This window comes from Ochotona princeps, chromosome 11, assembly GCF_030435755.1.
Source record: "Ochotona princeps isolate mOchPri1 chromosome 11, mOchPri1.hap1, whole genome shotgun sequence".
Taxonomy (NCBI): domain Eukaryota; kingdom Metazoa; phylum Chordata; class Mammalia; order Lagomorpha; family Ochotonidae; genus Ochotona; species Ochotona princeps.
Window position 1 is genome coordinate 7,022,801 of NC_080842.1, and position 24,408 is coordinate 7,047,208.

Consider the following 24,408-nt stretch of genomic DNA (forward strand, 5'->3'; position numbering starts at 1 on the left):
ATCAGTATTTGGTGTTTCTATTTGAGTAGCTTCTAATTGTGTCTATTCTATCCCGCCCTCCTGGTTCCTTTAGCTCAAGGCCGTGTGCCCAGCCCCCAGGCAGCCTGGTCGGGAGCAGGTGCATTCAGGATCCAGTGGAGAGTCAGTGAATTCTGTGCCCCTCCCTTCTACCCCATCACTACCACTGGAATGCAGGTCAGGGTCACGGAGCCAGGAAGTGCCACAGCCAGGCCAGAACCCTGAAGAGCCCTGCTGTTGAGCTGTGCCGTGACAACAGCTGGCACAGGCACTGGGTCCCTGTCAGCCAGGCACTGGCCATCGCAGGCTGCTGTAGGGGACGCTCCAGCACAGGTTCAGTCTGGTTCCCTGTTGTTAAGCAAAGGGCAGCCTTGGGAAGCAAACTGACCTCCTTGCTGTCTCAGCTTGGGCAGTGAGCTGGCCAGAACCAGGGGGGAGGAGGTGGGCGTGGCGCCCTGGACAGCCACAGCCAGGGCAGCAGGTGAACCTCCTGTTTGCTTCTAGGTACACCCTAGGGCCTCTGCTTCCTGCCCCTCTGCACCCCAGGGACTTGTCCCACTCTGCACTGAGAGCTGCCTGGCCCCTGCCTGCTCTGCATTTCAGGCAGGTGTGGGGCACAGGAACAGTCCTGCTTATTAGCAGCTGGAGGCCCTGGGTCGAGTCTCTGAGGGTTCTGCTGCCAGGTCTGTCACTCCCGCACCTCGCATCTCTGCTTCTGACTGCCATGTTCATGGTCGGGCAGCACCTTGAGGCCAACTCCCCATCCTGAAGTTCTCTCTCTCCCTCCCTATCCCAGCTCTTCTGTGGGGCAGCTTCCAAGCGATCCCGGGTGCTTGGTGGTGGGCATCTAAAATGCTCAGTTGAGGTGGGGGCATCGCCTGCATACAACTTCCATGCATGGGAATCCCTTACCTGTCCTGGCTGCTCTCCAGTACCTGCCGCCCGGAGGGTAAGTCTGAGGCGTGGCCTTGCACCCTCCTCTGCTGGCCTGCAACAAGAGAAACTTGACTCTCCGAGTCCCGCCCTGCACCTGCCGCGTCCTCATCCTGCCTCGGAGGACCTGGCAGCTTCTCTTCTGATCTCTGACCTTCCTCCTGGTCAAGCAAATCGATAAGGCCATTGGTGGCATCTGAATCCACCGTGTCGTCCTCTGCGAGGTCCAAGGAACCCAGCTCAGGGCCCCGCGGCTCCTCCGAGAGCGCCCCCTCCAGCCGCCACTCGTGGCCCGTGGCGTCCGAGTCCTCGGCCTTGCTGTACTCCAGGGAGGAGTCCTCAGCAGTGACCAGGGAGGGCGTGAGGTCCGCGGACCACAGCTGCATGTCAGACATCTCCAGCATGGCGTCATGCTCCGTGGCCGCCAGGGGGATGGCGTCTGGGACGGCCACTTCGTTCCAGTACTGGTCTGCACGCAGCGGAGAGGGAAGGGCGTAGTGCAGGGAGGCGGGGGACAGCAGCTCGTCCTGCAGCGAGGAGTAACCTGCGTGGACAGACACAGGGCGACATGCTCCAGCAGCGATTGTGGTCACGCAGGTGCACGCACACACGCACAGGCACAGGCACGGAGAAGGCATGCACATTCGGGCTGGGCAACGGAGCACTTTCCAAGCTCAAGGTCAGACGCTCAGGCCTTGTGGCTACTGCCTGGGGCGGGATGTGGGGGTGGGAAGAGCACCCAGGCAGGAGAAACGAGGCTCTGAGTGGGGGGGAGTGAGGGGGCACAGCCAGGGGGTGGGGCAGAGCAGAGGAGGGTCCTTTTGCCGGGTGGCAAGGACGAGAGGCTGAGATGGGGGTTTACTCTCGACCACCTGTGCTGGGAGGACAGTGACAGGTCTCCACGGCTGCAGCAGAAATAAACGCTCACTCTCGCTTTGCTCACAACTCCACTTTGGCTCAGTCCCCGATGGGACCTGCTGGGGATGCACCTCACAGAGAAGGGAATGGCCCATCCCAGTCCTGGGCTGCTGTTGCGGGTCTTGCCCCTACCCTCCTGGGTACCCTGGATAGCTGCAGACCCCCAGTGAAGTGGTTGAGTGGGAAATAGGCTTCTGGTTTACCATGAACTTCTACTCAAGCTTGATGTTGTTTCTGGAAACCCTGGTTGGTCTATGGCGATCCAGTTCAGGGTGCTACAGGTTCAAAGATTCAGGCAAGGGCAGATGGACTCATCCCAGCCCTGGTCAGCACCTGCTCCTTGCTCCCCAGCTAAGTGAGCCGTCCCTGGTGGGGGCTCTGCAATGGCCTCCCTCTTGTCCAGAGGCCACCAGGAGGTTGCCTGTGTGTGCATGGATGCTCGTGTTCTAAAGAGGCTCTCTAGCCCCCCTCCAGCCAGCAGTCTGTGTATATTGGGGGGCCTAGTGGTCCCTGCTACAGGGGAAAGCGGGCTTCTGACCCATCTTCCAAGCAAGTGCCAACCCGTGGGTGGAAGGGACAAGAAGGCTAGATTCTCCTCTGGGCTGTGCTGGTGTGGGACCACGGCAGAGTCAGCAGAGTGAGGGAGGCATGGGCTGAGACTGGCCCTGCAGAGTGTCGAGGGACTGTCCAAATGCCACCTTCCTCCTGCTGTCACCTCTCACCTCTAGGGATTTCTGGACTAAGCCTCAGTTCCAGGTGAGGCCTCCCTGCCTCCACCACGGCCTCTCCCCTTTGACCCACACTGTCCCCATCATGCCTCATCGTAACTCACTCCCCCCCCCCAGTGCTGAGGACTGACGACACACCAGACATGAAGCAGATGGCTGGCAGCGGTCCCCAGCATGACACGCATGCTTGGTTGTCCCTGCCTGCCTTGTGCGGTATATTTCAAAGACTTGGGCTGCCTCGATTGCACGCCTTGCCCCCATCTTTGAGCCTATCCCTGGCCCCTCCCTGAGGACAAGGATGATGTCCACCTCTTCCTATGACTCCACGTGCCCAGGATGTGAAAGACTTGGCAGCCAGACATCTCCTGAATGTTCCATTGCCAGCCCCTGCCTGTGGGGCCAAGAGCTGTGCCATGTTCCTGCTATGTCTTCTTGCTTGTAGCATCTTCTTCCTGCTACAAGCCTAGGGGGCTCTAGGTCCAGAATAAGGGGAGTGACATAGTGGGTCTCTGGTGCAGGGGGCAAGATGCCATGGAGAGGGCCTGGCCCAGGCCTGGGCTCTGGCTGTTGAGACCAGCTACCTGCTGCTGGGCACCCTCAGAGGTGGCAGGTGATGACTCACGGGCTAAGTCCCTGCCAGCCATGTAGGAAGCCTGCAGGGAATTCTGGGCTCAAGACATTGGCCTGGTCCAGTCCCGGCTGATGGTTTGGGGGGCAAACCAGCAGATGGTATACCTTTGTCTGCCTGCTTCTTTCTTTGTCTCTCCATTGTTCAAATAAGTAAAATAAATACTTAAAATTTAGGACAGGAGGAAGAGACCATGACATGGCGTATCAATCTGTTCTTTTGTGGATTATGCCTTTGGTGTTGCATTTAAAAAATCTTTGCTTGATTCAAAAATCTATTTTCGGGCCTGGCGGTGTGGCCTAGCGGCTAAAGTCCTCGCCTTGAAAGCCCCGGGATCCCATATGGACGCCGGTTCTAATCCCGGCAGCTCCACTTCCCATCCAGCTCCCTGCTTGTGGCCTGGGAAAGCAGTTGAGGACGGCCCAATGCATTGGGACACTGCACCCGTGTGGGAGACCCAGAAGAGTTTCCTGGTTCCCGGCTTCGGATCGGCGCGCACCGGCCATTGTGGCTCACTTGGGGAGTGAATCATCGGACGGAAGATCTTCCTCTCTGTCTCTCCTCCTCTTTGTATATCTGGCTTTCCAATAATAATAAAATATTAAAAAAAACCCAAAAATCTAATTTTCTCCCTAGTTTTTAGAAGATACATTTATTTATCTGAAAGGTAGGATGAGAGAGAGAGAGAGAGAGAACATCCCATCCATCTATTGGCTCATTGTTCAAATGGTCATAGCAAGTCAGGGCTGGGCCAGGCTGAAGTCAAGAACTGAAACGCCACCTGGGTGGCCCACATGGGTGGCAGGGACCCTAAGCACCCGAGCCATCGTCTGCTGCCTCTCAGACGGCATATCCGAAGCGCAGCAGCTGGGACTTGAGCCGGTGTCCTGACAGAGGATATGGTGCGCGGCAGCCTGACCTACTGGACCACAACACTGAATCCTAATGTTTTTTTCTTTTTTTTACGTTATCTTCTGGAAGCTTTGTAGTTTTAGATTTTACATTTCAGCTACAATCCCTTCAGAGTTGACTTTTGTACACAACAAAATGAATCAAAGTTCGCTGTTTGCATTTTCTGCATAAGCATTCATGAAAGAACAGTGGTCCGCGGCTCTGTTTTTTAACCGTAAATTCAATTTCTTTCATTTCCACTGGCCACCTGTTTCTTGCTAAGCAAGCTGTGACAGACTGTGTCTTTCAAGGCATTTTGCCTTCCACCCTTTTCAAAGTTGTTGGCATAAAAGTTATCCTGTTACTCCCTGCAGCATCTGTAGTGAGCTATCTGTTTTTCTCATTCCTGATATTGCTAGTATCTGACTTTATTTGTGGTCATGCTGATGCTTTTCAAAGCACTGCTCGTGGGTGCCCACGACTCCCTCCAGTGAGTTTTCCTGCTTTGAATTTCTTCGGTCTCCACACCGATCCTTGACTCTTCCCTTTCACCTGTGCACGTGGGTTTAATTTGTTCTTCTTTCAGTTCCTGATGGTAGACCACGGATCTGATAGCTCTAGGCCCCTCGTGGTGGCTCTTGGCACTTACAGAGAGAAGTAGAGACAGAGAGAAAGAGATCTTCTGTCCGCTGGTTCACTCCCCAAGTGGCTACAAAGGCCACAGCTCCGAAGCCAGGATCCAGGGGCTTCTTCCTGGTATCCCATGCAGGTGCAGGGTCCCAAGGCTTTAGGCCGACTACTTTCCCAGGCCACAAGTGGGGAGCTGGAAGGGGAGTGGAGCAGCTGAGATGCGAACTGGTGCCCATAGGAGATCCTGGGTGCACAAGGCGAGGAATTCATCTCTCCTTTTAAAGATGGTTCTTCATCCTTTTTCCCATTTGCATTGGTCCCAGGAAGAAATCAGATGTCATCCATGGTTTCCGCTCCCCTGCATGTGTATGTGTAGACAGATTATACGGATAGAAGAATGTAGATAAATGACGGAAAGATACAGCTGGATGACAGACAGCCACCTGGACAGGGTGGTCCGTGTCACTCCTTGTGCCCCTGGCTGTGGCCGGGCGTGTCTGTGAACTCTGCGTGAAGAGAGCTGTTCGCTTCCACCTTGGTTTCTTCAGCAGAGACTTTTTGTCCTCTCCAGTGTCAACACCAAGTTCACATTCGTCAGGTCCTTGAGAGGGCTCCAGAGTGTTCCTCACGTTTCCTTTTGCAGCTTTTTAAGTGGCTGTGTTGTGCACGTCATCAGCTGTTTTGCCGTGTCCAGTCCTGTCCAGGGTGGGCTTTGTCCCCCACACACTACAGCATCATTTCTGTAAGACTGGCTCTGGCTTTTTTTTTCCTTCCAAATTCCATACTTTTGTGGCCTTTCTGAAGGTTTGAAACACCATTCCATCTGGTTGGCCCCCTTGCCTGTTCATCTTGACGCCCCTGGCAGCTCCAGTCAGCACCAGCTCACTGGTCTCCTCACAGAAGGGGTGCTGTTCTCCTGTGTGTGTCTGGTGATGGTTCATGGGATTCCAGCATCATTGAATGCTTTTATAGCCCTGCAAATGTTCTTTTTAAGATTGATTTTATTGGGCCCGGCGGTGTGGCCTAGCGGCTAAAGTCCTCGCCTTGAAAGCCCCAGGATCCCATATGGACGCCGGTTCTAGTCCCGGCAGCTCCACTTCCCATCCAGCTCCCTGCTTGTGGCCTGGGAAAGCAGTTGAGGACAGCCCAATGCATTGGGACACTTCACCCGTGTGGGAGACCCGGAAGAGGTTCCAGGTTCCCGGCATCGGATTGGCGCGCACCGGCCCATTGTGGCTCACTTGGGGAGTGAATCATCGGACGGAAGATCTTCCTCTCTGTCTCTCCTCCTCTGTGTATATCTGGCTGTAATAAAATGAATAAATCTTTTAAAAAAAGAAAGATTGATTTTATTTTTATCTGAAAGGCATAATTGCAGAGAGAAGGAGAGACTGAAGGAAAGAGAGGTCTTCCATTTACTGGTTTGCTTCCCAAATGGCTGCAATGGCCAGAGCTGGGCCAGTCCAAAGCTTCTTCCAGGTTTCCCACATGGGTACAAGGGACCAAACCCTTCCCAGGCCATAAGCAGGGAGCTGGATGATAAGTGGAGTAACCAGCACATAAACCAGCACCCATATGGGAAGCCAGAACTGCAATCAGAGGCTTAGCCTGAGGTGCCATGGTGTTGGGCCCCAGCAAATATTCTTTTCTTTTAAGCAAATATTCTTGAGCTTTGCCCTGTAATGCGGCTATCTGGAAACAGTGTGATCTTGCAGGTTGCAGTTAAGATTCACCAGGAAGAACTGCAGCCCTTCTAGGTCTGGGACTGGGATTCCGGTGCTTGTTCCTTTAGCTTTGAGATAAGATCCTTCTCTGTCCACCCTATAGCTGATGTCTATGAATGACCAATCTGGGTAACTGTCAGTTGACATTCCTGGCCATCTAATCACTCCCCAGGCCTCTAGAACTATCAGTGCAGCCATTTCCTCTTTGGTCCTCTGTCTTGGAAACTCCAGCCACATGGCTCTCTCGGGTTCTCAGCAACTTCTCGACTCAGGGAATGGCCCTGGGACCCCTGGAACCCCCTTCAGGACAGCCATCCAGCTTCAAGCCCAACAACACGCCAGTGGATTTCTACTCGTGTGGGTGAAGACGGCACACTATGCCTGTGTCTCCCTACTGGTCCTCATGTTCAGGGCTTATGCCAGGCTGCTCCCTCCCATCTGTCGGCCTCAGAACCAGGGCTGCAGGTGGCCAACCCCATGGGGGGGGGGGGTGGTTGCTAGGACTGTGGAGCAGACTCATGAAGGCTCCAGTGCCTCCTAGTGGTGACCCGAGGTCTGGGCTTGGCCTGACTCATCTGGTTTCCTTCTGGCCACTTCATCAGCCTATCCCTCCATCCAAGGCCTCCCCAGGGGCCACATGTACGGGCATGGGTTCTAGTGACTTCCCAGACATTGCAGTCAGCACACAGTCATACGGTCTTCCCTCATCTCTCGATAGTGCCCTGGGCTCAGCAGCCAACTGGACCAAAGGGGCAGGTGGGCGACCTGGCCTCAGACAGGAGCCACATGGCACTAGCTGCATTCACTAAGAGTGGCTAGAAGAAGCTGCCACTGCGGCTCAGTGAGCAAACCTACTCTTGGGGCACCCAGCATCATATATCACAGTGCTGGTTCGAGTCCTGGCTGCTCTGTTTTCAACCCAGCTCCCTGCTTGTGGCCTGGGAAAGCAGCAGAAGATGGGACAAGTACTTGGGCCCCTGCACCCATGTGGGGGATCCAGATGGGAGTTCCAGGCTCCTGGCTTCAGCCTGGCCCAGCCTCTGCTGTTGTAACCATTTGGGGAATGAAGCAGTGGATGGGAAATTTCCCTGTTTTTCTGTCTCTCTCTATCCCTCAGCCTTTCAAATAAATAAATAAAAGTATATATTTTAAAGAGCTGATAGCAACAAAATGCATCTTACTGCCCAGTAGACATTAATGTGTGTCTTAGCAAATCATGGGAGTGGGTGCCCACTTCTTTTTATTATTTAAAGAGTTGTTTACTTTTATTGGATAGGCAGATTTACAAAGAGAAGGAGAGATGGAGATCTTCCATCTACTGGTTCATTCCCCAAATATCTGCAGCGGTCAGAGCTGAGCTGGTCTGAAGCCAGGAGCTTCTCCCAGGTCTCCTATGTGGGTGCAGAGTTCCAAGGCTTTGGGCCATCCCCCACTGCTTTCTCAGGTCGCCAGCAGGGAGCCAGATGGGAAGTGGAGCAGCCAGGACATGAATCGGTGCCTGTATGGGATGCTGGCACTGCAGGTGGAGGCTTAGCCTATAATGCTACTGCGCTAGCTCCCCACAGTTGGGACACTTCTTGCCCCCACAGGGAAATCATTTCTACGTCAGGAAGGCACTGAGCTTCTGATTTACAGGGACCTGCGTTTGTCCCAAGGGCGTCAGGTTGGCCCTTCCTGTGCAGGACAGCTGTCCCCTGGGCTCAGCCCATGCTTGCCAAGCAACACCAGGCGACTCCTCCTGCCACCTGTGTGTCTGAGTCAGAAGGAAGCTCAGACCAGCAAAGGATCCTGAGACAGCACAGGGCAGACTGGGGTCAGGTGGGTGAGCTGGTGGCTGGGCTGGTGCCAGGACGAGCTGGGGTGGCTCTGGGCCGGAGACAGCCAGTGACATAGGGAGGCTACTGCGTCCTGCCCTGCGCCTGCCCCTCATATCTCCTGCTCCCCACTTCCTAAGCCACAGGGTCACTGGATGTGAAACAGGGCACAGAGCAGGAAAACCCTTGGAAGCCAAGGCATGGTAGCCAGGACAGCAGAAGGGGTTTGCCAGGCGCTGGGCTGTGGGCGTCTGCTGGGGCTAGGGCTGGTGCAGGAGGCCTGGGGGCCCAACCAGGCTGGATGCCTAGAGGCACTGGACCCGGAGTGGTGCAGGGAGAGGCCTGTGCAGGGAGAGGGGGAATGTTGAGATGTCACTCTTTGGTTCAACTCTCTCCCCAGGGGCTTCCAGCCCCTGCGGGTCCTGGCGCCTACACCCAGCTCATCCCCTTGGCTGCCACCCAGAGTCTCTGCCACCCTGGGACTCTGTGGTCACCATGCACAATCTGGCGCCGCATCTTTAACCTGCTTAGCCACAGCTATGGGTCCATGGGCTCTGTCCTGAAGGGATGGGACTGGGACACCTAAACCAGGACTGGACTGAAACAGCCCACGGGTGGGGGCATTAAGGAGACCGACCATAACCCACTGTTACTCAGAAAGGGAGAAGATTGGACACTGGCCATCCCTCAAACTGCTGTTCCCTTCTCTGGGTGAGCAGCGACTCTGCAAGCCCCCTGGGGCAGGGAGAGGCTGACCCCCTGGGGTGTGCAGCCCATAGGAGCAAAGCACACAGCAGCAGCTGCAGCAGCCACGACCAGGGCACACACGAATGCACGCACATGCCCGTGGCAACAGCTAGGAGGTGGAGGCTGCTGGGACATGCATCTGTGCGCCTGGTCAGCTCTGGTGTGCATTTGCTCCACATATGAACAGTGGAGGCCAGAGGTCAGGGTGAGGTCAGAGGCAGAAGAGAAAGGAGACAGGAGGTGGCGCCCAGTGTGCACACTCCTGGCAGGCGGGAGGCCCAGCCTGCAGCTCAGCCACTGCCCACTGCTTCAAGTGCTACCCAGCAAACACAGCTGGGGACAGCACTAAAGCTGGGATGTCATACGCTGTTGCGCAGCCATGCAGGGCAGCTCTGGGGGTGAGGGGCCTGGGAGCTATTTCAAGGCCTTGGGGACATGTCTCAAGGTGGGATCTGTGAAACCAGCTGATTTTGGAGAGCAGGAGACATGGGCTCAGGCACACCAGAGTTGCAGGTGCCCTGAGCCGCCTTGCCCTGGCTGGCAGGAGGGTGGCTGAAGGGGGAGGCATGGGCACCTCAGAAGTTACTGCTGGGGGTCTGGGGCTGGGGAGCAAGAGGCAGCCCTTGGGCTCTCTCTCAGGCTGGATCACCCTGGGGAAGGGCAGGACTGTCCCCACCACACTGAGCTACAACTAAGGAGTAAGAAGCAAGAGATGGGAGGAGGAAAGGGGTCCTCAACCCCCGGGGGGGCGGATGGAGCTGGTGACCCAGAAACCAAACCTCCCTTCCCCCACCAAGGCAGAAGAGGCACAGTGCCTCGAGAGGGCCCCCCCACCAGTTCTCACCATTCATCTGGGAGGGTGACACCGAGTAGTCGCGGTCCGCATGCCGTCGGTCGGGCTTCAGGTGGCGGCTCTGCCTGCCTGAGCCCTCGAGCAGGCTGATGAGCTCCCCGCGGTCGATGCTGCGGAGGGCCGCGTACAGACTGTCCACTGCGGGAGGAGAGGGCAGGCATGAGGGGCCCACGTGGTTGAGTTGAGGTGCCCGCAGGAGACAGGGCCACAGTGAGCCGCCTCTCTACAGACTTTGTGTCTTTTTACACTGAAACAGGCCTTTCAGCACGCTAGCAGGAGTCAGATGTCAGACACACATGCCGTCATCTGGGGGTGCTGGGGTCAGTTTGGTAGATTCCCGGGGACAGCCAGAACCGTAGGCATATACACTCTGGTCCCCCCAACTTCTACCAGGACTGCTTTGTAGAGGTACTGGCTGGGAAGTGGTGTGTGTGTGTGTGTGTGTGTGTGTGTGTGTGTGTGTGAGTGCATTATGCACGCACCTATATGCATACAAAGGTACACATGCATACTGTGCATGCATGCATATATCTGCACACACATGCGTATGGGCACGCACACATGTGCAACTTGCATGTGTTGTCGACTGTCACATTGTGCACATGAGTGCTATGTGTGTGTATGTGTGTGTACATGCTGCAGTGTGTGTGCGTGTCGGTGTGTTTGTGTCACACAGAGAGGGAGGGAGAGAAGGACAGAGGCAAAGAGGTGCCAGCAGCAGGAACAGAAGCGCTGGAGGTGCCACGGGCTTGGGGGGTGGTAGAGGGACCCCAGCTCAGGGTACTGACTTTGGGCGTTTTTGCCTTCGCGTAAGACCCAGAGGTTCAGCAAGGCCGTGCTCTGATCCAGCAGCGAGTTGGGGTTCTCTACGCGGATCCTATTGATGTCTTCCACACTGAACTGCAGCTCCCGGGCCAACTCTGCAAGCCAAGCAGAGGGACATGGCGCTTCATGAGCCCGTCCCCCCATGGGGTGTGGTGTGGTGGGCAGGGTTGGGATGGCCTGCATCTCCCCTTGGACTTGGCAGTTTCAGGCTCAGTAAGCAGATCCTGAGTGGATGGATGACAAGGGCCCTTTTTTGTCTTTTCTTTTTTAAAATATTTATTTACTTTTTATTGCAAAGTCAGATGTACAGAGAGGAAAAGAGACAGAGAGAAAGATCTTCCATCCAATGATTCACTCCCCAAGTGGCTGCAACAGCCAGTGCTATGCTGATCCAAAGCCAGGAGCCAGGAACTTCTTCCATGTCTCCCATGCAGGTGCAAGGTCCCAAAGCTTTGGGCTGTCCTCGACTGCTTTCCCAGGTCACAAGCAGGAAGCTGGATGGGAAGTGGAGCTGCTGGGACTAGAACCGGCGCCCATATGGGATCCTGGCATACAAGGCAAGGACTTAAGCCCCTAGGCCACTGCGCCAGGCCCCTTTTTTGTCTTTACAACTTCAAACATGAGACCCTTAAGCCGTTGGCACGATGGCCAGCTTCTCCAAAGTCACAAAGCAGGCTGGCCCTAAGCCAGGAAGGGGCCGGGGACATGCCTCTGGTCCCAAGGCAGCTGGTGTCGTGGCAGGACCCTGACTGTGGGAACAGGCAGCCGCAGTTATGCAGTGCCCCCACCTCAAGAGGAAAGCGTGGGGGGATGAGGGGTCCTTATCACAGCCTCTCAGGGTGCTGCCCAAGTGTGGGGAAGACTCAAGGGGGAGCAAAGCCAGATCTCTCTCTCTCTCTCTCTGTCTCTCTCTCACACACGTGTGCTCTGCAGAAGGCGAGCTGACTCAAGAAGGGGCTACTGCTATGATGTGGTGGGTCAAGCTGCCATCCAGGGATCCCATATGGGTGCTGAAACACTTTCAATCCTACCCCCTCCTTTATGCACCTGGGAAAGCAGAGGAGGATGGCTAAGTGCTTGGGAAACTGCACCCACATGGGAGAGTCCGATGGAGTTCCAGGTTCCTGGCTTGGTTCTAGCTGTTGCAGTCATTTGGAGGAGTGAACCAATGGGTAGAAGATCTGTCTCTGTCATTTGTTTTTTCCAATGAATATTTTTTTCCCCTAAATGTGTAGCTTCCCCTTTAGGCTCCTGCCATCTCTCTTGGTGGGGGGTGGAAGAGAGAGGGGCAGAAATGTTTTCCTCTGTGGTTCACCAAGGGGGTGAGGCATGGGATAGGGCTTGGGCAGGCATGGGGCTGCTCACCTGCCCAGCTGAGACCCAGGTGCTCCGAGATGACCGCCATCTTCATGTCTGCTCGGTCTGTCCCACTGAGAAAACCTGCGGAGAGTGATGAGACATCCCTCCCTGGTCAGGGGCCTAGCCAGGGCTGACCTAGGCCCTGGTTCTCCAGGCTGGGCTCAGAGCTGAGACTGACATGGGCCCCTAGGGTCCCTGACAGGCTGTGGTGCCAGGAGCCACTGGCCCTGCCCCAGGCCAGGAGGTGGGCACATGTTTCAGGCTTCTACCTGGGGACTCGCTGAGGATGCTGTATCTCAGAGCCAGTGGGGTCAAGGTCCTCCTCCTGTCCTCGCCTCCGCTCCCCTGCAGAAGAAATGCAGAGAGGAGGGGGCGCCATTGGTAGCTGACCCGATCCCTCCTTCTTGGCACAGGTGGCTGGGGCCCCTCTGCTGTGGGGATGGGGCGGGAGTGGGGATGATGCGTCCCCCCCATACTCCTGTGGGCCCTGGGTGCACAGGAAACAACCTGTAAGTGTGGAGACGGGGTGACAGGGAGGGGAGGCAGTTGACAAGGCTCCCACGCTGAGGGCAGAGCCCGGGATGGAGGGGATCTGGCTGCATGCTCACCCAGTGTGTGTGGGAAAGGTAGCTTACTTACCAGGCTGAGGGAAATGCGGGCAGCCAGGAGCCCACACCAAGCTCCCCCACCACGCCCACTGGAGAAGAGTCAGGAGAGCCCCTGGGGCAGCAGCTCTGGGGAAGGTCTGGCTCACCTTGGTGCAAGCGGGCATGGTGACGTTCAAGTGGCACAGGATATGCTGGGCATCCTCGTACTTCATGGCCTTGCGCAAGAAGAGCAGGGACCCCCCTGGCTCCCGGCTGCTGTCGCGCACCTGGACATGATCATACGACAGGAGGCACTCAGGCGACGCCGTGGTAGCAGCACGGGCCACCCCACATGCCTCCCAGATCCCACGGTGGGTGCACCTTCACTGGGATGGCAAGCCGGTTCTCACGGAAGGACTGGAAGTGGAAGCTGCGCTGCTGGGCGGCCTTGCGGACCGGCACCAGGTTACCTGACAGCTCTGCAAACAGCGACATGCCCTCCAGGACCTGTGGGGAGAGCAGAGGCACATCGCCCCACACGTGCATGTGTCAGAGGCCACGGCCACCTGATCCGTGCTGCCCTGATGTTCGCTGCTTGCTATGGGGAGAGGACAATGACCAGGCGCTTAGGATCGGCAGGGACTTGCCGCGTCTGTAGGAAGCTGACCGGCTCCAGAAAAACCCTGCTAGATCCCAGGTGGCTTCTGGGAAAATCTGAATCTGAAATGTTTTATCTTGGGACCACATCATGATGCAAGGAGTTAAGCATGGGATGCGGGTTCGAGTCCTGGCTGTTCCACTTCTAATCCAGCTCTCTGCTGATGCACCTGGGGAAAGCAGCTGAGGATGGTCTAGGTGCTTGGGCCCCTAAACCCAAGTGGGAAATCTGGAAGACGCTCTTGGCTATGGCTTGACCTAACCCTGGCCATGGCAGCCATCTGGGGAATGAATCAGCAAATGGAAGATGTCTCTTTCTCTCTCAATCTGCCTTTCAAAAAAGCAAATCAATTCTTAAGAAACAATGTCGGGGGTCCAATGCAGTAGCCTAGTGGCTGAAGTCCTCGCCTTGCACGCACCAGGATCTCACATGGTCACTGGTTCATGTATTGGGTGCTCCACTTCCCTTCCAGCTCTCTGCTTGTGGCCTGAGAGGGGAGTAGAGGATGGTCCAAGGCCTTGGGATCCTGCACCCATGTGGGAGGCCTGGAAGAAGCTCCTGGCTCCTGACTTCGGATCAGCTTAGCTCTGGCCGTTGCAACCACTTGGGGCATAAGCCAGCAGGTGGAAGATCCTTCTCTCTCTGTAAATCTGCCTTTTAATAAAAATAAATATTTTTTTTAAAAAGAAACAATGTTGGGCTCTGGAGAGGTGCTGCGAAGGCCACCCCACATTCCAGTCCCACGGTAACAGCCATCCCTTCACAGCCTCTTTGCTTGCTAAAGCTGTTGACTTGGAAATCATCATGAACCCTCCTGACAAGCGAGGAAACAGGCCCAGGAGCACCAGACAGAACTAAAAGGCAAACCCATTTTGATGTAAAATATTTTTGAGAGATTTATCTTTATTTGAAAGAGTTACAGAGAGAGAATCTTGCATTTCCTTGGTTCACTCCCCAAATGGCTGCAACAGCCAGAACTGGGCTGATCATAAGCCAGGAGTTTCTTCCGGGTCTCCCATGCGGGTGCAGGGGCCCAAGGACTTGAGCCATCTGCTACTCTCCCAGGCCACAAGCAGGGAGCTGGATGGGAAGTGCAGCAGTTGGCATACAAATCCGCACTCACCTGGGATGCTGCAGGTGCAGGCTTAGCTATGCCGTGACCTGTCCCACCAAAAACCATGTCTGAAATCCACACAACAAGTTTCTAGTGGAAGTTCCCAGAGCCTGAGCAGTTGAGCTGCCTCTCAGGATCCCTCATCCTGCAGCAGGTCGGAGCGCCTGTGCTCCAGCCCCGTGCCTGTGTACACTCTGCCTGCCACCCAGGTGGAGACCCAGATGGAGCGCCAGGCTCCTGGCCCAGGCCTGGCTATGGTGGGCTTTGGAGAGTAATCCAGGCCATTAAATCTCTCTCTCTCTCTCTCTCTTTCTCCCTATGTTTCTATCTCTCAAAAAGACTTTTTCTTTTTTTCCCATGGAAAATGCATACCGTGTTCTCCAGCTGTAGGCAACTGCCTTGGTTACCTCGTACCTAGGCAAGTGTTCCACTGCTGGGGGAAAAGCAGCTAACAACTGGTGGGCATTGTGGACCTGGTTAATGCCAAATTTGTGTTAACTGTACCACTGTGCCAGCATAGTTGCCTATTCTACTTAAACAAACAAACAAAAAAGAAGATATGTGGGGAAGGCAGCAATACTGGGCTTGGATATACCACCCACACCCTAGGCGGGGTGCTGCAAACTGCCCAGGGAAGGGGGCCTGGGGATGTACTGGATGTAGCTGAGAGTGCATTTGACAGGGGAGGAATGACTTCTGGGAATCACTGCACTTGCAGGTAGGTGAGGAGCTGAGATGGAGTGGTTTAGAAAGGGGAAGCCAGAGGGCACGTGTGGGTGAGGCCAAGGCACCCGCGCACATGGGAGACCTGGGCTGTGTTAAACAGCATCTCCCGCCACCTGTATGCCGGCACAAACAAAAGCTGGGGCTGGGGTGGGGGTGGGGGGGTCACGCCTGGCTGGGCAGGCTGCAGTGTCCACCTGAGTATAGGGGCAGGGAGTGGGCCACATCAGGCTGGGCCATCACACCTATCAGAACACCAAAGAATCAGATCTGGGGCAGATTCTGTAGAGGATCTGTGGGCTTGCCTCAGTTTGCATAAGAGCTGGGGGTGGTGATAAGCCGAGCCATGCTGGACCACGGAATTCAGCTGAGAGCTCTCCCGACATTTGTGGGAGCTGGGACTAGGAGGAGGGCGGGCTGGGCCACACCTGCCAGCACATGCAGAGGCTGGGACTGAGGGCAGACCATGTCAAGCAAGGCTGAGGCACCCATTGGCATGTGTGAGATCTGAGACTAGGAATGGGCCTGGTAGGGGAACCTGAAGAACTGCCCGACTAGGTTGCAGTTCCTGCTGGGGAGCAAAAAAGCCAGGGCTGGGGGCGGGCCAGATCAGGAAAGGTTGTAGAACTCACCAGCATTTGTGTGAGCCAGGTCTGGAGACAGAACAGGCTAGGCCAAGGCCACAGCACTGATGGCAGGCATGAGAATCAGGACAGAGTGTGGAACATGCCTAGCTGAGCAGGGCTGAAACACCTGCCAGTGAGAGCTGAGACTGTGGGTAGACCATGCCAGTCTGGGTTGAAGCACCTGCCAGCATGCACAAGATCCAGGACTGGGAATGGGTTTGGTAGAACTTCTGGGAATTCCCATGCTAGGCTGCAGTTCCTATTGGTGTGAGTGTGAGAGCTAGAACTGTGAGTGGACTGGGCTGGGCAAGGCTGCAGCACTAGTCAGCATGTGTGTAGCATGGGTCTGGGCTGAACTAAATTGCAGCAATCACGGGTATGCACAGAAACAGATGCAATGTGGGCCGGGCCGGGCTTTTTGCATGCTGGCACATGCAAAAACCGGTGTTGGGGGTGGGCCTGGTGGGGATCATCGGGGGTTGCCCTGATTGGGCTGCAGCACCTGCTGATGTGTGTGAGACTGGGCCTGTGGTGGGTTGGGTTGGGCTAGGCTGCAGCACCCACCAGTTTACGAGAGAGAGAGTGCAGGCACCTGAACTGACCAGACGGCTGCATCTACCTGTATGTGTGCTGGCTGCTAAAGCTGATGGACCGAATCCGATTCTACACTGGCTGGCTGACGCATGTAAGAGCTGTCTGAGGTCACCCCAGGTGAGGTTTCTTGGGGAGCTCCCCAACTAGATGACTAGACTCAAACTCCAAGCACAGGAAAAGTCACAACAGCTGTCCAACTTTGGAGTGCATGAATTGGGACTGGGCCTCCTCAGCTGTTGATGCCTGTGCAGTGGACAGCATACCCAGAAGCACACACGGGACATGACAGCCAGCTCATCTAGGCCAGCAGAGGACGTCGAATGCCTCGTCAGAGGACAGAAAGCAGAACAGGTTGGACCACTCTGCTATCCAAGTTTTGCCAAGTGTCTGGGTCTAGGGATACACAAAGGTGGATTTGGTCAGCCAACAGACCTTGGAAAGATCTCAACTCCGGTGCAATGAAGTGGACAACATCTCAGAGCTATTAAAAACCACTCAGCAAATACCCCCTTGAACACTCTTTCCCAGTTTGGGGTCCCTAAAGCATCATCAAGGGACCAACCCCAGTAACCAGGTGCAGATAGAGTGTGACAGCAAGGAGTGGCCTCCTCCCCTTGGGACACAGGAAAAAAAAAGTTGTCCCACCCACCGGTCTCCCTACCCAACCCTACCCACCTTAATCAGAGGCCCATGTGGGCATGCATCACATCCCATCATGTAAATAATATTAAAAATAAAATTTAAGAAATGCATATCATGAAAAACTTATGCATGGAGTTAAAAAATTCTTTTGTATCAAAATGGACTTACCTCTAAAGATTCTTACTGAGACAGACAGACACAGAAGCAAGCACACCCACTGGCCAGTTCACTTCCCAGATGCTGGCAGCTCTCCCCCGCGAGCAGCAGGGACCCAATCACTGGAGCCATCACTGCTGCCTCCCTCCCAGGGCCTGCATCAGCAGGAGTGTGGAGTCAGGAGCCGGGGCCCCTCGGACGCCGAGTGCCTGCCCTGAAGGTGTCCTTTAACTGCATGTGTGATGAACTGGCAGAGTGGCTCCCATGCTTGCTTTACCCGCTCAGCCCCTGAGACAGGACCAGACCACTGCTCTCATGAGCGCCCGGCCTGCAGCACAGCAAGAACATCCACTCTCAGGCCACAGTATGGTACAGCATGTTTGGCCACATTCTGTGATGCCAGCAGCCCATAGGAGCATGTTTTTGAATCCTAGCTACTGTGCTTTCAAACCAGCTCCATGCTATGTGCCTGGGAAAGCAGGAGAAGATGCCCTGGGTGCTTGGGGCCTTCATGTGGAGACCCAGATGAAGCTTCTGGCTCCTGGCTTCAGATTGAGCCCAGCTCCAGTCACTATGGCCGTTTGGGGATTGAACCCATGGAAGGAAGGTCTTTCCCTCTCTGTATTTCTCCACCTCTCTCTTTAACTCTTTCAAACAATCGATGTCTAAAACATTAATCAACAGGAGCCAACGCTACTAATCCCCTGCTTGTGATACGAGCATCCCATAAGGGCACCGGTTAAAGTCCCAGCAACTCCAATTCCAATCCAGATCCCTGCTTATGACCTGGGAAAGCAGCAGAGGGTGGCTCAAGTTCTTGGGTCCCTGCACCCACATGGGAGACCTGGGGTAAATGCCTGGCTCCTGGCTTTGCATCAGCTCATGTCTGGCTGTTGCGGCCATTTGGGGAATGAACCAGTCGATGGAAAAGTAGATGGAAAAGCACTCTCTCTCTTTGTGACACTTTCAAGAAAAATAAGTAAATCTTTAAAAAACTCAGTATGTGTCCTCCCCATGTCACAAGTCCTTAGGCCTGCAGTCAGCTGTCTCCCACATGAGGCCTCTTCTCGGTCTGCCGAGGCTTCTGGGAGACACTGGGAGATGCTGGCTTTCCTGGACTTCTGCAGAGCGAGTGCCCTGAGGGGATCACAGTGACCGCGTTGAGGGGGGCTGTACCTCGATGTCCCTGCTCCGGGCCACCTCCACGAAGTTCTCGTGCTGCTCCAGGGTCTTGTCCACCTTGTCATCTGTCATGCAGTAGCAGCGTAGCCGCCCTTCCCGGGGATCGTTCATCTTAGCAAAGATGACAAACTTGGCCATGTAGGGCACCGCTGTGAGCTCCTTGTAAAGCATGGTGGCGAAGTTCACGGCCTCGGCTGTTCGCGGGCAGTCTGACAGCCAGAACCTGTGGGGGAAGGTGAGGGTGGAGGCCGAGTTGAAAGCGTGTTCCCCACTCAGGCCAGCCTGTGGGGGCCATGGTGGAGCGGGGCAGCATCCAGACCCACCTGGCAGACACGTTGGTGGTGAAGTTGGCACACTCATTGGCATACACGAGCTTGGTTGTTCCTGTGATATCCTCCCACTGGGCCTGGTCTGTTCCACCTGCAAGGGCAGGGGAAACAGGGTTGGGGGGCTTACCCAACCAGCAGGCCCTGGTGTGCAAGGCCGGCTCTCTGCTGCCCTGCTCCTTCTCCTGGGGGGCTTGGGGTCCCCTGCTCTTTCAGAAGAAAGGCCAGGGCTCCCTCCTGGCAGGCAGGGATGGGGAGCAGCTGCCTGGGTAGGGGTGCAGGTGGGCATCCTCACTCACCGATGACACTGCAGAGCAGGCGCAGGCTGGTGGTGTCCCCCTCTCCACTGTCCCGCGGGTTGTCCGTCCAGGACGGGGGCAGCGGGATGCGCAGGCCAATGGGCCGGTGGAACTTCCGGCGCCTGGGCTCCACAGTGACAATGGGGCTGAAGGTGGCCTGGTTGCCCAGGAGTTTGGTGACCAGGTCGTCGGGGACAGGCTGGGCCTGCCGGGAGCCAAGGGTGCATTCTTGCCTGAGTGGCAGCCTAGCACCATACCCAGGGCAAAACTGCAGGGCATGCATGCTGGGTCTGGACTGTCCCCAGCCCCTTGTTGCCTGTTCTCCTTGGAACTGTCTCCCAGCCCCCTGCCCAGCAGACCAGACCTCCCCCTACCCCCGTCCTGCCTGCCTGGGCCACGGGGCATCACCTGAAGGGCCAGCTTCACCCGCTTGGTGACAGCGTTCTCTGGGAAGGTGGCCTGCACCATGGGTACCAGCTTGCTCTGCAGAGCCCCGCCCTCGGGCCCGATGGTGTCGCAGTCCTGGCACAGGCGCGACATGATCACGAAGTACAGCGGGAAGTCCGTGGTGATGATGCGACACACACGCTTTTTCTCCAGCTCCTCCAGGCTGCCCAGCTCTGTGACCCCACACGCACCCTGGTCAGGGTCATGCCCGTGGGCTGCAACCTCCCGTGGCTGGCCCTGACAGCCCCTCGCACTTGCCATCCCCAGCACGCAAGCTCTGTCCCTCTGTTTAGGAGGGACACCCCTAAACACAATTTCGGGTCTCAGGGGACCTTCATCCACCCTGCATCCCCACGCCTCAAGGGCCCCTTGTCCATCCTGCATCCCCAGGCCTCAGGGGACCCTTGTCCATCCTGCATCCCCAGGCCTCAGGGGACCCTTGTCCATCCTGCATCCCCAGGCCCCAGGAACCCTCGTCCATCCTGCATCCCCACGCCTCAAGGGACCCTCGTCCATCCTATATCCCCAGGTCCCAGGGTACCTTCATCCACCCTGCATTCCCAGGTCCCAGGGTACCTTCATCCACCCTGCATCCCCACGCCTCAAGGGTCCCTTGTCCATCCTGCATCCCCACGCCTCAGGGGACCCTTGTCCATCCTGCATCCCCAGGCCTCAGGGGACCCTTGTCCATCCTGCATCCCCAGGCCCCAGGAACCCTCGTCCATCCTGCATCCCCACGCCTCAAGGGACCCTCGTCCATCCTATATCCCCAGGTCCCAGGGTACCTTCATCCACCCTGCATTCCCAGGTCCCAGGGTACCTTCATCCACCCTGCATCCCCACGCCTCAAGGGTCCCTTGTCCATCCTGCATCCCCACGCCTCAGGGGACCCTTGTCCATCCTGCATCCCCAGGCCTCAGGGGACCCTCGTCCATCCTGCATCCCCAGGCCCCAGGGTACCTTCATCCATCCCGTTGAGGATCTGGTCCAGGTAGCTTTCTCCGTAGCGGCTCTTGTGCTCCTTCCACACTGAGCCGTTTTCACTTCTCAGCACCACCAGCTCACGGTCCCCACGGCCGTGGGAGGCAAAGTGGGGTATCTCTACGATCACAGGGCTGCAACGGGAAGAGTGGGTGTTGAGGAGGTGCTCCTGAGCCCAGCAGTCCCCCAGCCCTCTGTCCCTTCCCAGGCTGGTGCTGTGGTGCTGTGGGCCTCCTGGTGTACTCAGCAGACCATCCCAGCCCTGGTGCCTTTATCCAGCACTCTCAGCCCCTGCAGTGGGCAGTGAAGGGAGGAACAGGCAAGAGACTTGGTGCGGGTGGCCCTCTCACCTCAAGAACTGAACACCCGTGGGCCCCAGTGCGATGATCCTGCTGGCCAGGCCCTCCTCCTCAGCCAGCGGAGGCGGTGTGCTCAGCTTCTGGGGCTTGACCAGGCGGCAGGTGATGCGTGTGGGCGCTGCGCAGGTGCGCGGAGGGATCACCACCCGGAGGCCATTGTGCCGACTGCCCCTCATGGAGCCTCCCCGGGCGTCTACCATGAAGCTGACCAGGAACCTGGGGCCGTGAGCAGGTGGGCGTTGGGCATCCGGTGTCAGGGAGAGACGGGGTGAGGGGAAGCTGGGGTGAGGGGGCGGTCCCGTGGGCCACACTCACCCTGTGTGGACAGGGCTGGCCACCGGGCTGATGTTGTCGGAGGTCTCCGTGGCGGGGCTGCTGGGGATGAGGGAGTCTTCGTCGTACTCCTTGGAGGCCTGGGGAGAGCAGGAGGCGAGGCCCGTGGGAGGGGGCTCCCTCCCACCTTCTGGGCCTCTTTGGTCTTGGGCGGAGCCAGAGCAGGGGTACACCCAGCAGTCCGAGGCGTACCAGGCGGCCTCCTCCTGCCCAGCTCTGCCCAGAAGGGACGCCGTGCAGTGCGCGGGCAGGGCCTGGCCCCCTGCACCAGCACTTGCAGCTCCCTGTCCTGCCGGCTTCTGGGGCACCCACAGCGAGTGCCCTTGAAGGCTTCTCTCTCCCTTCTCTGCAGAAGAGGCCTTGTTCACAGCCTCGGGGACAGCGCTGCCGGGGATGGGCCGGGTCTCCACATCGACTGTCAGCTCTGCTCTCTCTCCAGCTCTCACGGGTGTCCTCTCCCCCAACAGGCCTTCCGTGGGCCCTAGGCCTCCTTCTTGTCTCTCCGGGAGAATGCGGGGGCACCTGGCTGCTGCCCCTTCCTGTACTTGGTACTAACTGGCCTCTCCCGCTGGTTGGTCCTGTCACCTGGAGATCCAGGCAGGGTGTGCAGGAGTCCCTCCAGGAAGCACCTGCTGGCCTGAGGCCATGACCCAGCTGAGAGGCAGGAGTTGGAGGCCAGCACTGTGGTCTGACAGGGACAGCTGCTGCCTCAGCCCTGCCCAGTCCCAGCTGCTCCACTTCCCACCCAGCTCCCTGCTAACGCGCCTGCGAGAGCAGCGGGTATTGTTCCTGGCAGAGAGACTCGGATAGAGTTCCAGGCTGTGGTTTGGGTTTGGCCCAGCTCTGGTCATTGTGGTGATTTGCGGAATGAAACAGTGGATGGAAGATCTCTCTTTCCTCTCTGTAACCCTGATTTCCAAATAAATAATGTGGGTTTTTGTTTTGTTTTAAAGTGTTTTGAGGAACAAGCAGACGATCCTCAGAGCTGTTTATCTCACTGATGGTAGTGGCATCTTGGGAAAACACCCCAGCAGTAACAGCCACAGCCGCCACCTTTCAGACACCCCAGCCCCCAAGGGAACCACAGAGACCCAGGACAGCCAACCCAGCTGACCTACTCCCGGGCATGGATTCAGACAGACACCCTCTGGGAAAAGAGAGAGGGACCAGCCTGTGGCATCAGACCTTACCCTCACTCATGTCTGGGGGTGACCCACACGGTGGACATCTGGGATGATGTGCCACCAGGAGCCCATGGTCCTATGCTCTGCCCCTACAACGGCCCCTTCCTGTGTTGTGCCTCTACCATGCAGGGGCTCCCTTTCCCAGCCAGTGGGAAATTGGATGCCGGGGACTTCCTTACCTGCTCTGGCTCCTCGGATCGGATCACCACAGTCTCAGGCGTGACACAAGGGATCCTGGGGATGGCTGGGGACTCCACGCTGCATGACGAGAGTATGTGCCAATCAGAGGAAGAGGAGCTTCCTCACAGGCCCTGGGATGGCCCTCGCTTGGCCCCAGCTGCCTGCGCCTTGGAGATGTGCTGCCCCACCACCCTGCAGCTGTCCTCACCAGCCTGGCTGCAGGACCTGCTCCCTCTGCTAAGCGCCCCAGGTCCTGACCACCTCTAATCTACCACGTGGTGGACCCCTCACTCTGGCCCTGGCAACGTGAGCTCACTGACCGCCGACGGTCAGGTATTCCTGTTCAGTTTTCTAATAGGCACTTAGTAAATGCTTGTGGCTGAGAGAAGCCTGGTAGTGTTGCTGCCTGGTGCCTACTGTGCTGCGGTCTCCTGTGAAGGTAGCTGCTGGCTGCCAGGGTCTTCCCAGGAGGCGACTACAGCTCTGCCTTTCTAAGCTGCTGACCAAGCTGGAGCTTAGCTTGGTCATAGTTTCAGATGCAGAACCTTCACAAGGACAGGCTGCGAGTGAGGGGGGGAAGCAAATCAGGAGGGCAGGGGTGGCAGAGGATGAAGAGGACCCGGTGAGCACTTCTGTGTGTTCATGAGGGAAGATCAGGGTACAGAGCCAGGAAGCACTACCCCCCACCCAGGGATGCTGACGCCAAGACTGCCAAGCCCCTGCCAGGAAAGGGGACCCCCTCTTACACTTGGTCAAGCTTTGGCACAAAGTCCAGCAGCTCTCTCTCTTCATCCACATCCCTGGCGTCTGGTTTCTCAGCCTTGGAGCCCACGAGGTCTTCCCCTGGACAGACCCAAAGTTCAAGTGAGCCTCTGGGCTGGCGGAGGGTAAGGGCTTCTCCCGGTCCAGCTCGTGGGGCTGCTCCTGGGCAGAGCAGGAAGGGCCAGGAGCTCCAAGGGGGTCCACCTGCCGGCCCTCCTGCTTCCCATCCTGGGGAGTGGGGCAACCAGCTCCTAACGCCTTCAGCTTTGTAGAAGCAGAGAGCTCAACCTTAGGACCTGCTCTGTGAGCATGTGACGGTACCTACCAGAGGGGCTGTGGCTTCCCCTCTCCAAGTCACCCCCAAAGAAGTCAGCCACACTGTGGCTCGTGTTTTGAAGGGTTTTGGCTTGTTCTGTAACCAGGGGAGCTGACACCTCACTCTTTCCAAAGCTCCGTTACGAAGAGGTTCAAACTCCAGGTCAATCAACTGCCAGACTGAATTTCTGTGTGTCTCCTGGGATGAGCTGGGAGCTGGAACTCCAGTGGAGCTCAGGGGTTGGGTGTGGTGGGGCTGAGGCCTGACCTTGAACTGTATCACCTGCTGCCCCACCCCCTGCCCTGGGCAGTGTGATCTGGCACTGACAATGGAATAACGATGTGGGCAGCTCATGCAGTTATGGTCACAACACGGCGGCGGCATGGGGACAGACACAGAGATGGACAGGCGGGATGTTGTCCCCACTCCCCCTTACCCCTTCCAGGGCCTGGTGGGAACTTGCGGGTTCTCCCTGCCCCCAGGCTCTGGGCTCCAGGTTGTTAGGGTGGGGGATGGGAAGCAGAGGTGGGTTAGTGAGGGCTTGGGGGTGCTTGGGGGAGGGCAGTGAAATGTGTTCTGGTGAGAAAGTTCACGGGAACAGAAAGCGTCTCATACCCATTAGAGATAAGTGAGCGGTGCCTGGAAAGCAAAGGAGAGCCAGGATGAGGAAAGGACAGCTCCGGCGCACGTGGGCCTGGTGGAGGGACACGGCCAGAGAGGCCACGGGGAGGGGGGCTGGTCCATCCCCTCCCCCCTCACCCCACCCTACACCGTGGTGGGAGGGCTCCAGCTGGATCACCCTGGTGAGATCTAAAACGGGGAGAGGGGTGCAGCCCACACCCCATGGGCCCTCCCAGTGTCGCTCGGAAGG

The 24,408-nt window shown here is 57.0% G+C and overlaps 1 protein-coding gene across 1 annotated transcript in view; it reads right to left on the bottom strand.

The window, feature by feature from the left end:
• ANK1 (ankyrin 1) overlaps positions 1-24,408 on the bottom strand; it is a 106,592-nt gene that overhangs the window by 8,382 nt on the left and 73,802 nt on the right. Inside the window, exons 23-39 of the mRNA XM_058670471.1 lie at positions 23,206-23,302; positions 22,459-22,537; positions 21,078-21,175; positions 20,754-20,978; positions 20,383-20,537; positions 19,384-19,595; positions 18,976-19,180; positions 18,674-18,770; positions 18,345-18,573; positions 13,037-13,162; positions 12,823-12,942; positions 12,338-12,413; positions 12,075-12,149; positions 10,673-10,804; positions 9,876-10,022; positions 1,106-1,495; positions 931-1,006 (exon numbers count right to left, since the gene is read on the bottom strand). Of these exons, the coding sequence (XP_058526454.1) occupies positions 931-1,006; positions 1,106-1,495; positions 9,876-10,022; positions 10,673-10,804; positions 12,075-12,149; positions 12,338-12,413; positions 12,823-12,942; positions 13,037-13,162; positions 18,345-18,573; positions 18,674-18,770; positions 18,976-19,180; positions 19,384-19,595; positions 20,383-20,537; positions 20,754-20,978; positions 21,078-21,175; positions 22,459-22,537; positions 23,206-23,302 (2,539 nt within the window). The remainder of the gene's footprint in view (positions 1-930; positions 1,007-1,105; positions 1,496-9,875; positions 10,023-10,672; positions 10,805-12,074; positions 12,150-12,337; positions 12,414-12,822; positions 12,943-13,036; positions 13,163-18,344; positions 18,574-18,673; positions 18,771-18,975; positions 19,181-19,383; positions 19,596-20,382; positions 20,538-20,753; positions 20,979-21,077; positions 21,176-22,458; positions 22,538-23,205; positions 23,303-24,408) is intronic.